Source organism: Fundulus heteroclitus, chromosome 21 (assembly GCF_011125445.2).
Source record: "Fundulus heteroclitus isolate FHET01 chromosome 21, MU-UCD_Fhet_4.1, whole genome shotgun sequence".
Classification (NCBI taxonomy): Eukaryota; Metazoa; Chordata; class Actinopteri; order Cyprinodontiformes; family Fundulidae; genus Fundulus; species Fundulus heteroclitus.
In genome coordinates, this window is record NC_046381.1 from 40,114,374 (window position 1) to 40,127,522 (window position 13,149).

At 37.9% G+C, this 13,149-nt stretch overlaps 1 protein-coding gene across 10 annotated transcripts in view; it reads right to left on the reverse strand.

The window, feature by feature from the left end:
• Positions 1 to 4,774: 4,774 nt before the first annotated feature.
• tnikb (TRAF2 and NCK interacting kinase b) overlaps positions 4,775 to 13,149 on the reverse strand; it is a 78,406-nt gene continuing 70,031 nt past the window's right edge. For all 10 annotated transcript variants that reach the window (XM_036124938.1, XM_036124936.1, XM_036124935.1 and 7 more), the window contains 5 exons: positions 12,959 to 13,059; positions 11,860 to 12,009; positions 9,859 to 10,018; positions 7,848 to 7,987; positions 4,775 to 5,993 (listed from right to left, as the gene is read on the reverse strand). In XM_036124938.1, the coding sequence (XP_035980831.1) occupies positions 5,910 to 5,993; positions 7,848 to 7,987; positions 9,859 to 10,018; positions 11,860 to 12,009; positions 12,959 to 13,059 (635 nt within the window). In that variant the 3' untranslated portion in view covers positions 4,775 to 5,909. The remainder of the gene's footprint in view (positions 5,994 to 7,847; positions 7,988 to 9,858; positions 10,019 to 11,859; positions 12,010 to 12,958; positions 13,060 to 13,149) is intronic.

Below are 13,149 nucleotides of genomic sequence, written 5' to 3' on the forward strand. Positions count from 1 at the left end.
CCTCCCATTCTACTTTTAGAGACTCTAGGAACCACCAGCAGACCTGCAGTCTGAGAGCGAAGTGCTCTGTTAGGAACATACGGGGTAATCAGAGCTCTGATATATGATGGAGCTTGATTATTAAGGGCTTTATACGTTAGAAGGAGAATTTTAAATTCTACACTTGATTTAACAGGAAGCCAATGAAGGGAAGCTAAAATCGGAGAAATATGATCCCTCTTGTTGATTTTCATCAGAACTCTTGTTATGGTGCATTTCCTGGGGATCGGGATGGTGATGGATGATTTATTGCAGGGGGAACGTCACAGAGCTCCAGAGTGAAGATTAGGGCCAGTTGGTTATTGCAGGCTTTCAGGTAGAAAGGGACCCATCAGGTCCTGGAGCTTTATTGGTCTTCAGACGTTAGGAAACCCTTTTTACGTATTCCTCAGAGATCTATAGTCCAGGCTGCGGCTCAGAGGGGAGGCGGTTGGAGGTACACTACCGATATAGGCAGTTTTTTTCTGTGGTAGTAAAGTGTAAACAGACACACCTGAGTTAAATGACTGGGTGATTAACAGACTTCTGCAGAACTTCATGGCATGCAGAGGAGGTCATGTAATAATTTGAATTGTGCGTTATAAAGATACATCTAAATCACGAGGGACAGAGGCTCTAGAGCAGGGGTGTCCAAACTTTTTGCTAAGGGGGCCAAAAATGTTAGACTAAAAATACTTGGGAGGGCCACTAAATTCTGATTATAAATTAATTTAAATTGCATATTTTTTGTTTTTTAATTTTTATTTGGTTACCAAAAAAAACCTAAACAAATTAGTCAGATTTCTGTAGAAAAGGATCTTTCAATTTTTGTAGATGTGAACATTTAAAAGGATCTCGCAGGTTGGAATCATGTAATGCCTTCAGGTTTATTATCTTTGTCTAGTGTGCGTATTTTCATCCACAAGAACATGATATGGGTCACGTTTGCCGAATTTAAGAAATGCACAAGTCTGGTTTTCACCGGATGTTTGTGCTCCTAATTAGCTACTATAAAACTGAATTGAAAGATATAAAATTGAGAAAAGGTAAATACTTTGTGTTGCACCTTACATTTTCATTTATTTTTAAGAGGTCTTGGATCAGTAGAAATTGCAGACTAGCGTTTTCTTTTCCAAGTATGTCTCCACCAACTGCATGCACTGCCAAACCAGATCTATGCATTCATACTTTTGTAGACAAAACGTCCCCTGGGCCGCACTTTGGACACCCCTGGTGAAAGATCCGTCTTTCTTTAAGTGCCAACCTTTTGAAGTGTTACAGGCTTTTCTGTTCTCCGTTAAAAAGTAAATTTTTATGACAAAGTTGGATTTTCTAAACTTTTTCAGTGCAATGAAATGCAGTTTCTCCAGATATGCATTGACCACGTCGTCCTGTTGTGCTTTTAAGCATCTCAAAGAACAACCACCACTGTTTAGCAGAAGCACATTACTCTGTAGCGTAAACTGAGTGAATGAATGAAGAAAGACAAGCAGAGCAGCTTGTTTTTTTTTTTTTTTCTGCTGTACAAGGAGAGGACATTTATTGTAGATTTCCAAACATCAAAGATGTGCGTTACCGGACCGAGGTCGTCTTCTGACTGATTCCAGCCATTCTCAGGTGAGGTGAAAACATACGCTCACATGCATGTCACACACACACCTGTGCGCACACCTGCACACTCAGACACACAGTCGCACACACGTTCACAGTCTTGATACAAAAAATTGAAATACAAATAATACCACGATAAAAACATTGTATTTTTTTGTTTTTTTAGAAATTCTTACAGTATCAGCTATGTTCTCTATTCTGTAGAAAGACAACTAAGCTTCGATAAGTGAACATTATTTATGTCCTCTAAAATGATCAGTATGATGTTATCATAATGTAAATTATTACAGTATAAATATCTTTTATTCTATTGTTTCTCAGACAGACTTTGCCTCCTGATCTTTATTCACAGGTTGATGATCAACTCTAACATCCTGCACATTTAAAAGGCCTCAGCTGGCCTTAAACTGCCTGTGCTCCACATTTTCACATCCTTTTAGATATTTGAACGACTAAAAGAAAATTAAAAGATGAAACCAGTTTCCTCTCACAAATATCAGCATTTACAGTCGCCAGAGGGTCGACTGTCTACGCGCCTGTCTGGTTTTAACATACCTAAATTAATAATAAATGTCACCATGATGTATAATTCTCCAGTGTACAATCTTTACTGTTTTTTAACTAAAAAAACAAACACAAAATGCCAACATTTTTCAGGGTTTTGTCAATTTTCTGTTGTAAAACCCACAAGTGTATTGCCTCAGAACTGCAATTCATAACAAGTGAAGACGGTTCAACATGTATGTCTTCATGCAAACTAAATACACAGCCGTGACTGACAGAAATTAAACTCTTTTAGTTCCTCAAATTGTTCTGAAAAAATCTCCCATCCTAAAGGAACCATAGATCATAATGATTTAAAGAAGTATGAAATAAAAACACATCATAAAACCTCTTTGTTTTTGTATTCTTTGCAAAAAAAAAAAAAAAAAAATCTGTCATTAACAGCATTGTGAGTATTTACAAAAGTGAAGAACACACAGAAGAGCTGAAAAAAGAAAAAAAAGGTGGTCTTAACACAAGGCAGGAAAAATAAAACCTTCCAGAAGTTGGCAACTATTCCACGGACGAGTTCCTCCGGTGAGAAAAGACGAGAAGATTTCTGTTATTGTGTTGCTGCTGCAGCAAAAGTACAATATCTACAACCTTCCTCCGCCTGCCAGAAACATGACAAACAGCTGGAGCAGCTGCCGGCGGACTGCCTGCGATGATGTGTGAAATCTCTCATTCCTCCGTCTGACAGTCGTCGCTCGTTTGAAGGATTATTCTCATATTCTGGGATGAGACAGATGTTTCAGCAGCATCACTAGAAACGAGTGTTCACACTGTGAGCCAGAGCATCTTAAATGAGTGGGGTCAGCTCTGTTAATAGTAATAATTTCCTGCCATTGGACCAAAGCTTTTCAGCCACAGCTAAAGCATTTCACTTCGTTACATTTACCTCCTGCTGATGTGTTAGAAAGATATTCCCTCACGGACCCAAAATAAACCAATTTATTTTGTAAAACGGTGAAGAAAACAACCTAAAGTTACACTGAGTTTGTTGTTTGAAGCAAACACAATGTTTTTTTTTAACTGTATTTGGAAGCTAACTGACAAGTTATTTATATTTTTCTGGATGTTTTATATATACCCCAAAACATTCAAAAAAATTATTTCAGAAATTATTAAGAAAAAAACATGGCTCAAAATAAAACAACAACGCAGAGCTTTAAAATATCCCATGAAGCCAGCTAACTACAAACCCATTTGAGAACCACTATGGCCTCTTTATTTTATTTGAAAGTTAAAATCTAATCCTGAAAATTTACTTAATTATGCTCTAGTTTCAATTTGAAAAACAACCATTACAAGGGGATAATATCACTTCTAATTTAAGACATACGATGCTCTTAAACAGAAGTTGTACAGTAGTTTGTGATCAATTTAATGATACAGAAGTGCAAATAAATCATTTATTTCTGCGGTTATCAAGCCTTTTTTATGCATAGCTGCCATATTTGAACTTAAATGTCTAAATCATTCTTCAGCTGGGAAATGGGTGTAACTGTTGTGCTCAGCAGCCTAGCTAGCTATAATTAGAATATGTAAAAACCTAATTATTGCAGTTAAAAATGTAGCAAGATGCTCCTGGGCAGAGGCTTTAATGTACTTTTGATTAAATCAAGATGAAAAATTGACAAAACTGCAAATAGATGATGTTAGTTAGATAGTTGATTTCTGAGGCTATTATTACCACTTCTGCTAGTTAGAATCTCTGGATCTGGTAGTGACAGCGAGTAAAATACATTTTTTCTGAGGCTAACATCAATGTTTATGTGCAGGGCAGCCATATTCAGTCATGAAGTTGGAGCTAGCAAGAAACTCCAGGCTATTTATACTGTGGTATATTTTCCTCACAAGTCATATTTCTATTCTGGTATTAAAATTATTTACTGTCCAGTTGTAAATTGGGGAATCAGTGGGATTAGCTAATCATTGTGGTCTTTCAACAAGTTAGCAATGATTAGCATGATAGTTTGTTAGCATACTACGTCTTTTTAGATGAGCTAAAAACTGTTGCAACATGTTCAACAAAAGGTTTGTACAGCACTTCATTTTGTGACTGAATTTAAGAGACTGCAGCAGAGACGAATGTAAACAAACAGTTTAAGCAGCCATATTGAAATTTGAGGTCACAGCTAATGATATATTTTGGGTTCTTTAGATTTCTGGTGATAAACCTGTTTACTCTCCAGCTGCAAGTCAGGAAACATTGTTATTTGCTGATTGTTGTGCTCAGTATGCAGCCTGGCAATGATAAGCAACAGCCTACAAGTTGAAAATGTGTTTGACTATATTCTGCTTCCAAACACAGCAGCCAAATGTTCACTAGCAGAGTTTGCCCAGAGCTATGCATGCATGATTCATTTACTTAGGTTTTAACTTAAATCAGTGCAAATAAATAGTCTATTATTGCAGCTACCACCACTTTTTATGTGTATGGCAGCCGTGTTGGACTTTGAGGTGGACTCTGTTCTTCCAAGCAGTACATCTAACAACTTTTTCATAATAAGAATGCTTTTATGAGACAAACTGAGGAGAAGTGGTGGACAATGAGTAATTGTACGCATTTTCATTTGAGATGAATGGGATTCACAGCTGATTCTGTTGGCAGTTTATTGGGAACACTGGAGGTATGTAAAGTATTGAAAAATTTCCAAGTCATGAAAAATGTATTGAAAACGGTAGTTTTGGCAGCTCGCATTAAACACTTCAAAAAAGGCAGCAGGAGCAACATAAAAGCAACTCTGACCATTTCATCAGTAAAACTGTGCTGATGTTTTTTGTGTTTTTTGCTTATAGTCACATTTTAAAGAATTTCCACTTGAATATTTGCTGCAGGCTTCATTTATTCTCGTATAATCTATTTCAGTCAGCCAACTGTGAAATGTTGCGACCCTGTTTTCGTCCTATGGTTAAAGATTTCCGCTCACTGTACCTTCAGATTGTCAAATTTTATCAGGAGGCGCCCTAAGCCTGTTGGTGTTCTGGTGCCGTTTCTTTGTTGCTTCTTAAAGTTGTGCAATTCTATTCCTAAAACTGAAAAAAAAAGAATAATAATAATGATTTTGATACTCAGCAGGCTTTGTGTCGATGTTCTCACATGTGCTCGATTCAGACATGATCTAGTAAAGCAGAAAATATAAAAGCATACGAGCTCGGTGAGATGAGCGTGATCCTAAAAACGGTGTGCAGTTATTATCTCATTCTCATGTGTGTTTTTTTGTCTAATGCTACTTTGCCTACTAACTACGACTACAACAGTGGTTTTTTTTGCTGCAGCAGGCACACCTGCACCGCCGTGAACGACCTGTATACTCGCAGTGTGAACACCCTGGTTGAAAGTCACTGATGTGCTACACAAAGAGCTTCCCCACAGAAAGGCTACTTGTCAGGTCCTTAAAAGGCTCCAGATCAACCCTCAGTCCGGTCCGACAGTCCTCAGTGGGGTAGGGGGGGGGGGCAAAGCGCCGACCGCTGACAACATGTGGGGTCCTCTTTGCTCTGCAGGCACTCACACCAACCACAGGACCTGCAGCGCCCCCTACAGCGTGAGGATTTCTAAGTAGGGACACTCTGCTGTGGTTTTACCACCTCCTCCAGATGTGCAGTCCAGTCAGCAGCTTTTTGTTGTCGTCGTCGTCGTCCACGAGTACACACACACATATAAACACGCACAAACATTGTCCTCCTGTCATCCCTCCTGCAAAGGGTTGTAGTTCCGAGAGGGAGGCAGGTTACCAGTTCATCATGGAGCTTCTGTTCAGGGTCATGAAGAAAACTTGACTACTGCCTCCAGAACGAACCGAGGCAAAGAAGACCTGCAGAGGAGGGAGGAAATCTTCAGTTTCAGACACAATAAAAGTTCCCTTTTTGTTTGACATCAATGAATGTTTCAAAGCTTATAAAAGCAGATGAACTTAACAAACGTAACAAATATTACAAAACAGAAGAAGCTACACACTTTTGTCAGACCACTAGCTCTTAGTTATTTGGAGAAAATGTAATTAAATTAGTGTTTCTTTTAAATATAGTCTAATAGAGGGTTATAATAGTTTACTTTAATTAGGTAAAATCCTATTAAAATTTTGCTCAATCCATAAAATTGGCCAAGTCATTACAGCCTCATAACCTCCATTTATTTTAAATAATGAATCTTTTTCTGCAAAGTTAAGTACAGTGTAACCAATTATGACCCAGTGTGATCATAATGAATAATAATTGATGTCAATCCATGTAACCATCAAAACAAATACTATTTATTAAATGAATACATACCAGCAGTTTCATCCAATAAAAATGGGCAATTACAATTCACTTTATTTAATTCAACTTCAGTCTATTTAAGTAAAGTCTATTTAACCTAAACATACCTAATTCTTGGAAAATAAACTCAATCAAATTTATGCTAATGCAGTCCAGTCAGCTTACACAAATTATAATTCAGTTCTGTTATGATCCTTACTTGTTTATTTTTTTATTCTCTTAGTGTTGCTTTATTAGCTCAAGATTTAAGGCTTAGCATCTTGCTTATTTAATGTATTCTGTTCCCGGTGCGTTCTAGTGTTATTTCTTTTAGATCTCTGTCTTCCTCTTGATTAAATGTTTCACTGTGTCTAAGTTCAGCTCATCTGTGGTGATTAGTCTCCTCCTCTCTCCCTACTTTCCTTCTGCCTGAGCTGCTTCTCATTATCCTCTAATTATAACACCAGATTCCAGGGTCATTCTCCTCACTCCCCTCAGTAAGTTCCCTGTTGGCCATTATAACCCACTGGGCCCTCCCATTGCACAGCCTGATTTTCCCATCATGCACCTCGTCCTGTCCTCCCTATGCCTCTTTGTAAGTTTTGCTTTTTATTTTTAATAATAATTTTATTATTAAATCTTCCTACAAATCATGCTGCTTCCAAATTCCTGTCTGCATTTTGCTCCACACACTCTGACAAGTTATTTTTGTTTTGTTTTTGTTACTTTGAAAAACAGCAATAAATAAATAAAGTAAAATAAATTATTTAATTATTTTGTCCCAATTAAATACAGTCTTATGCAGTCCAATTATTTACAGTACAATTAAGGTTGTAACACATTTCAATTCAGCTACTTATTCTTCAATTTAATTCAGTATTTAGTACAGTCTAATCATTCTAGTTATACTCATCTTGTTGTAAATTAACATTCTGACTTTATTTAAATTTTATTAATCATGCATTCCATTCAGAAATAACTGCCATCCTGTTTGAACCCCAATATAATCTAATATCCTCCAATTTAAACCTAATAAATGCAGTTTAGTTTGATGTCAGTAAGTACTGTCATATACATGCAATCATGACTGAGTTCAATGCATTTAAGGTCAAATATGGGCATAAACCAGGTCCCTACATTATTATTTTTGTTCTAATTAACCGGTTCAGCTCAATTATTTACAGTTAAATTATTGTCTGTTGAAGTCCCATTTTAAAAATTATTTCATAATAGATGCAATAAATACCAGTTAGGTAAAAATCAATGTAATTACGGTCAAATTAAAATGAATATAATTTGATTTATTTGATTATTCTTTATAACAAAACACAATCAGCAGATTTTTCTTTAAGAATTAGATCATATTAAAAACGCTAAATAAAAGACCCATAGATACGGTTATGGTTGCGACCGGCTGGTTTCTGACTCACTTTGTCGTTCCTCTCCGTCAGGAACTTCAGTCGCTGAGCTCGCTTGTGCATGAAAACTCCATCGAGGTGTCCCGTCTCCACGGAGCGGATCTCAATGGCCTTCTCCCCCCAGCCCATGATCTGGTTGGAGTGGATGTAGGCTGCAAGGACAGAAGAACATATGAACGCAGATATAAACACACAGACATGGAGAGGGGCTGGAAACCCGTCTGCAACCCAAGACAAACGCACCTAAACGCTGCCAGGGCTTCTAACGGTGGAGGTTAAAACGGACTGATCTGTACTTCCTGCCAGAGCTGCCATAACACAGGACAGCATGACGGCTTGGTTTGAGTCTATTGATCTGAAATTATGAGTGATCGTGTTCTGGTATCTGTAACTGATGCTGGTCGGCAGGACTAGAGAAAGGCTACCTTTGCTTTTAGAGAATTAGCACCAATGCGACATTAACCGGATCTCGTTCATACAAACATTCCAGTTCTGTCAGAAACCAAAAGAGTGATGCAATTTCTGCAAAGTATTTGTAAGCATCAGGAATGTTGTGGGACTTGATAGTTTTGGGTGGAGTCTGTCTTAGTTTCACTAAACAAGGCTGGTATTATAGAACCGCAGATAATGATTCTACCTGGATACAACTCTGCAAAAGCAGTGCAAGACAAGCTTGGAATGCTGTATTTTATCACTCCACAGGTTCTTTTTCTATAAATAGTCCAAGATAAAATGACAGCAAGTATTTGACATTCACTGTTTTAGTTTGATCACAAAAACAAATGAAAGGCAATTGTACATTTTTAAAGAAAACCTAGAAAATAACAACTTTAGTTAAAAAACAAAATCTATTTTTTCATTGTTTCATTGCATGTTTCTGGTCTCAGAGGTTCTCAAGAGAACAGTCAGTTCAATCAGAACCATTGGAGACCAGGGAACCCAGCAGACGGATCATGGAGGACGTTCTGGTCCAGTTTATAGCAGGGTCAGGTTCTCTGCATGTTGCAGAGCATTTTGCATGCAAACAATAATGCATGTTGGCAAATACTGCACATCACCCTGACCACACCATCCCTAAACTGAAGCATGGTGGTGGCTGCATCATGCTGTGGGGATGTTCTTCTCCAGTGTAGACATGAAAGCTGGTTAGTGTAGATGGGGAGATGGATGGAGCTTAACCCAAGATATTCCAAGTAGAAAACCTGTTTGTGGCCATGCTTACTATGATATTAAAATTAAGGAGAAAAATAAACATTTTCCACATAAGATGATGTAAATTTGTCAGTAAGAACCTCATTCTAAAACAATACAGCAATTGTCCATCTGCATCAGCTCCATTTGCTGGAGGGACACATTTATACCATGAACTGGCATCAGGGGCCACACAAAATATTTTCTAAGACCACAGTTCAAAGCGTGTCCATTCAATTTTATTTATATAGCGCCAATTCATGAAACATGTCATCTCAAGGCACTTTACAAAGTCAAAATCAATCATATTATACAGATTGGTCAAAAATGTCCTATATAAGGAAACCATTTGATTGCTTCAAAGTCCCGACAAGCAGCATTCACTCCTGGATGCTACAGGGAGAGTTGTTTGCATTGTCCATGGCTTTGCAGCAATCCCTCATACTGAGCAAGCATAAAGCGACAGTGGAAAGAAAAACCACCCATTAGCGGGAAGGAAAAACCTCATATTCATGCGTTAGAACGGCCTAGTCAAAGTCAAGATCTACATTAAATTCAGAATATGTGGCAAGAATTGATGTTTGCAGATGCTGTCCTTCCAATGAGTCTAAACCTGGGTCTGTCACATAAAATCCCCATAAAATTCACTAAAGTTTGCTTTACAATGTGAGAAAATGTGGAAGAGTTTAAGGAGTAAAAACTCTTTTGCAATGTATTATGCAGCTTTCACACCATGAAAATGTTAAATAAACAATAAGAATTCAGCTGCAACTCATCGACAGAGCTTAACCATAAATCACAAAACTAGTTTTTATCGGCTGGACCGACGTACCGACAGATGTGGGCATCTCGCCCCACTGCAGCACCACGTCTTTGGTGATACGCCCGTAGGTGTTGACGTAGACGCCCTCGTCCTCGTAGCACAGCAGCATCTCCATGCCGTCCGTCTTGGGCAGGACCACGATGGCGTGCGGGGTGACCTGACCTTGGATCTGTGAGGAACCAGAGGTTGAACATTGTGGTGGGGTTAGGGACATTAAACTGCTGGAACAAGACAATTCTTCTGCTCCTCAGCCACGCGCTCGCCACCGTACAGACATGAGCATCATTCAAGGGTGCCGATAAGCAACGAGAGGCGGTTGCTATGGTTACCGTCTCCTTTACCCATCGGTCTCTGACTGAAAGCACGCCAGGGTTAGAGGAGGACATTGATTCAGCAGCCCTTACTATCTCGTTGTTATTTAAGTTACAGAACTGTGCAAAAGTCTTGAGTCATTTCTGGTTCTTCCTGTCAAGCGGCCACGCCTTCCTTTGTTATTCTAATGATGTAATTATTAATAGTTCAAAGTTTCTTTTAAATGTATTTCTTTAGAAATGTACTGTTTTTTGTGCTAATTTTTAGTCCTTGATACCTAAAAGATTCATGGCTGCAGGACTTGTTCTCCCCTCGTACCTGAATGTTGGAGCTAAAATAACAAATTATATTATGCTTTGAATGTTAAAGTGCCCAAAAATATCAAAATTTCTATTGGTTTTGGTTAATTTCTTCAGTTAATGGAGCCTTTTTCTGTGAGAATGACTTGTAGGCCAGGGTTAGGTGGATTACCAGGCTGAAAATGGCTGCTGCTTCATCTAGAGCTTATCTGCTCATTATTCTCAATTATTAACACAATCATTTTCCTCGCTGAGTTAATTTTAAATAATCAATGTGTTTCTCTCTGATTTTAATAAATGAAGTTCAGACTCATTCATCTACACAAACTTTATATTTTCCAATACTCTAAACTTTATTCACTTCTAGAGACACGTTTTAAAGCAGATGTAGTAGCACTAACCTATATAGGTGTTTTAGGCTTAAATTGCTTTTAAACTTCTCTATTTGTAGTTTATTTTTCACACTATAAATTATAGGGATATACACAATATTTGGTAAACATATGCATAACATTTTACCTTTATCATATTTTACAACTACAATGCATGTTTGATTTTATACAACACACCAAAACAAAGAACATAACTGTGAAGTGGCAGGAAAATAACATGTGGTTTAGTATTTTCTGGGTTTGTCTGCTGTGTTCTTTGGTCTTCATGCTGCTGGTTTTTTACCAATGTTCTCCAATGTTCTCTAAAGAACCTCTAAGACCAGAAACAGAACAGCTACATTAATATGGAGGTTAAACTAAACGTAGCATGACTCTGTTCACTGTAGAAAAACTGGTTGAGTTTTAATTTATTGGGTGGTATTGAAAATTAAAAGTATATTTTTCATTTTCCTTCCACTACTTGTGTTGATCTCTTACAAAATAAAATCCCATAAATGTGGTAAAGTTTAATGAATAATTGGGTCAGGAGCTGTTTATATTGGGGACAGGTTGTTGTGATGTGGGCAAGTCTGGTCCCCACAATGTGCAAATACCAGAACACACACACACACACACACACACACATCCTTGTTTTAAATACTTACTCAAGACTTCGTCTTTACTTCCATTGACTTCCATTCATTTTTAAACTTTTCTATGGGCTAACCTAAACGTAACTGACACCTTTGTCCTAAACCTTACCACACGCATCCTCGTTTAAAATACAAAGTGAGGACCGGGCCTTGACTTCCATAGACTTCCATTCATTTTCAATCCTTTCTATGGCCTCACCCTGAAAGAATCCTAAACCTAATTGACACCTTAGTTGTAAACCTAACCCCTAGCCCCAAAAAAAGCGAGGACCGAAAAAAAAGGTCCTTACTTTACATCAAAGTCCCCACTTCACAAGCGCATAAAATGTTCTCCATCAGCTGCAAACACACACGCGTGTGCTTCCTCTCACTTACATGTGAGGGGATGTAGATGTCGTAGGGGTTTCCAGAATCCACATCAATCACATGGAAACCAACAGTGGAGCCATAGATGACCTTTAACCTTTGGCCCTCCTCCACAGTTAAATCCACCAGCAGGGGGCGATGTTGCAGATCTGTAAAAGACTGACAGGCAGAGAGGAGAGTGAGTGGTTAAAGGACCGAATTTCAGCCATGAATACCTGTGTAACTCTTTTCAGACAGTATTTGAGTGTTGGTAAAAGATGACCTGGTAACCTTAACATGACCTTCCACTGACTCCCTGTATCTCAGAGAATAGACTTTAAAATCCTTCTGTTAGTCTATAAATCCCTGAATTATCACCTAAATACATCACAGACTTGTTATCAGGACATCAACCCTCCAGACCACTCAGGTCTTCTGGCTCCAGCCTGCTCTGCAGAACCAGAACCAGAACCAGACATGGAGAAGCAGCATTTAGTTCCTATGCTCCACTGATCTGGAACAAACTCCCAGAAAACTGTAAAAGTTCTTTTAAATCAAGATTAAAAACACATTTGTTTAGGATTGCCTTCGACTGTTCCAGTTAAAGTGTTTTACTGAAATATCATTAGTATAACTTTGTAGTCAAACTATTTTTAACATTTGCTTTTAGTTTCCATTTCCCCATGTTTATTCCAACTTGCTTTTATTCTGTTTTATTTTCCTATATTTTAATCATGTAAAGCACTTTATATTGTCTTTGTGCTGAAATGTTCTATACAAATAAATTTGCCTTGCCTTGGTAAAGCTACCGGTTAGACTGCTCGGAACAAGTACTTAAAAGAAATATCAAACTATTGCAGGTGTGTTGTCTGCCTGACGCTAACATTATGCATTAGAACAAAATGCATAGAAATGGCTTGAAGGATCGCTATATATGAGATAAGTAGAGAGGTAGTTGTCCTGCAATTCAAAAGTTGTGGCTTGGATTCATGTTTTCAGTAAAGCAATTAAAGTGGTCGGTATGAATACAAAGACTTGATAATTTCAGTCTATTTAGGGACACTGGTTCTTCCTCCTCTACAACAATGATAACTATTTGCTGCAGCCCTCAGCATCCTGCTATTATTACCTTAAAGGCCATAAATTTATGGTAAGGTTTTGGTGCCCAGGCGTAGATTTCCACCGAGTTCTTCAGAGCAATCACCAGGAATTTAATCCTCTCGTACTTTACTGCAGAAAAAAAATAATTATATATAGAAAAACATGTCAGACATGAAGAAAGCAGTGTTTGAATTGTCTAATTCTAACAGTTTTAACCGT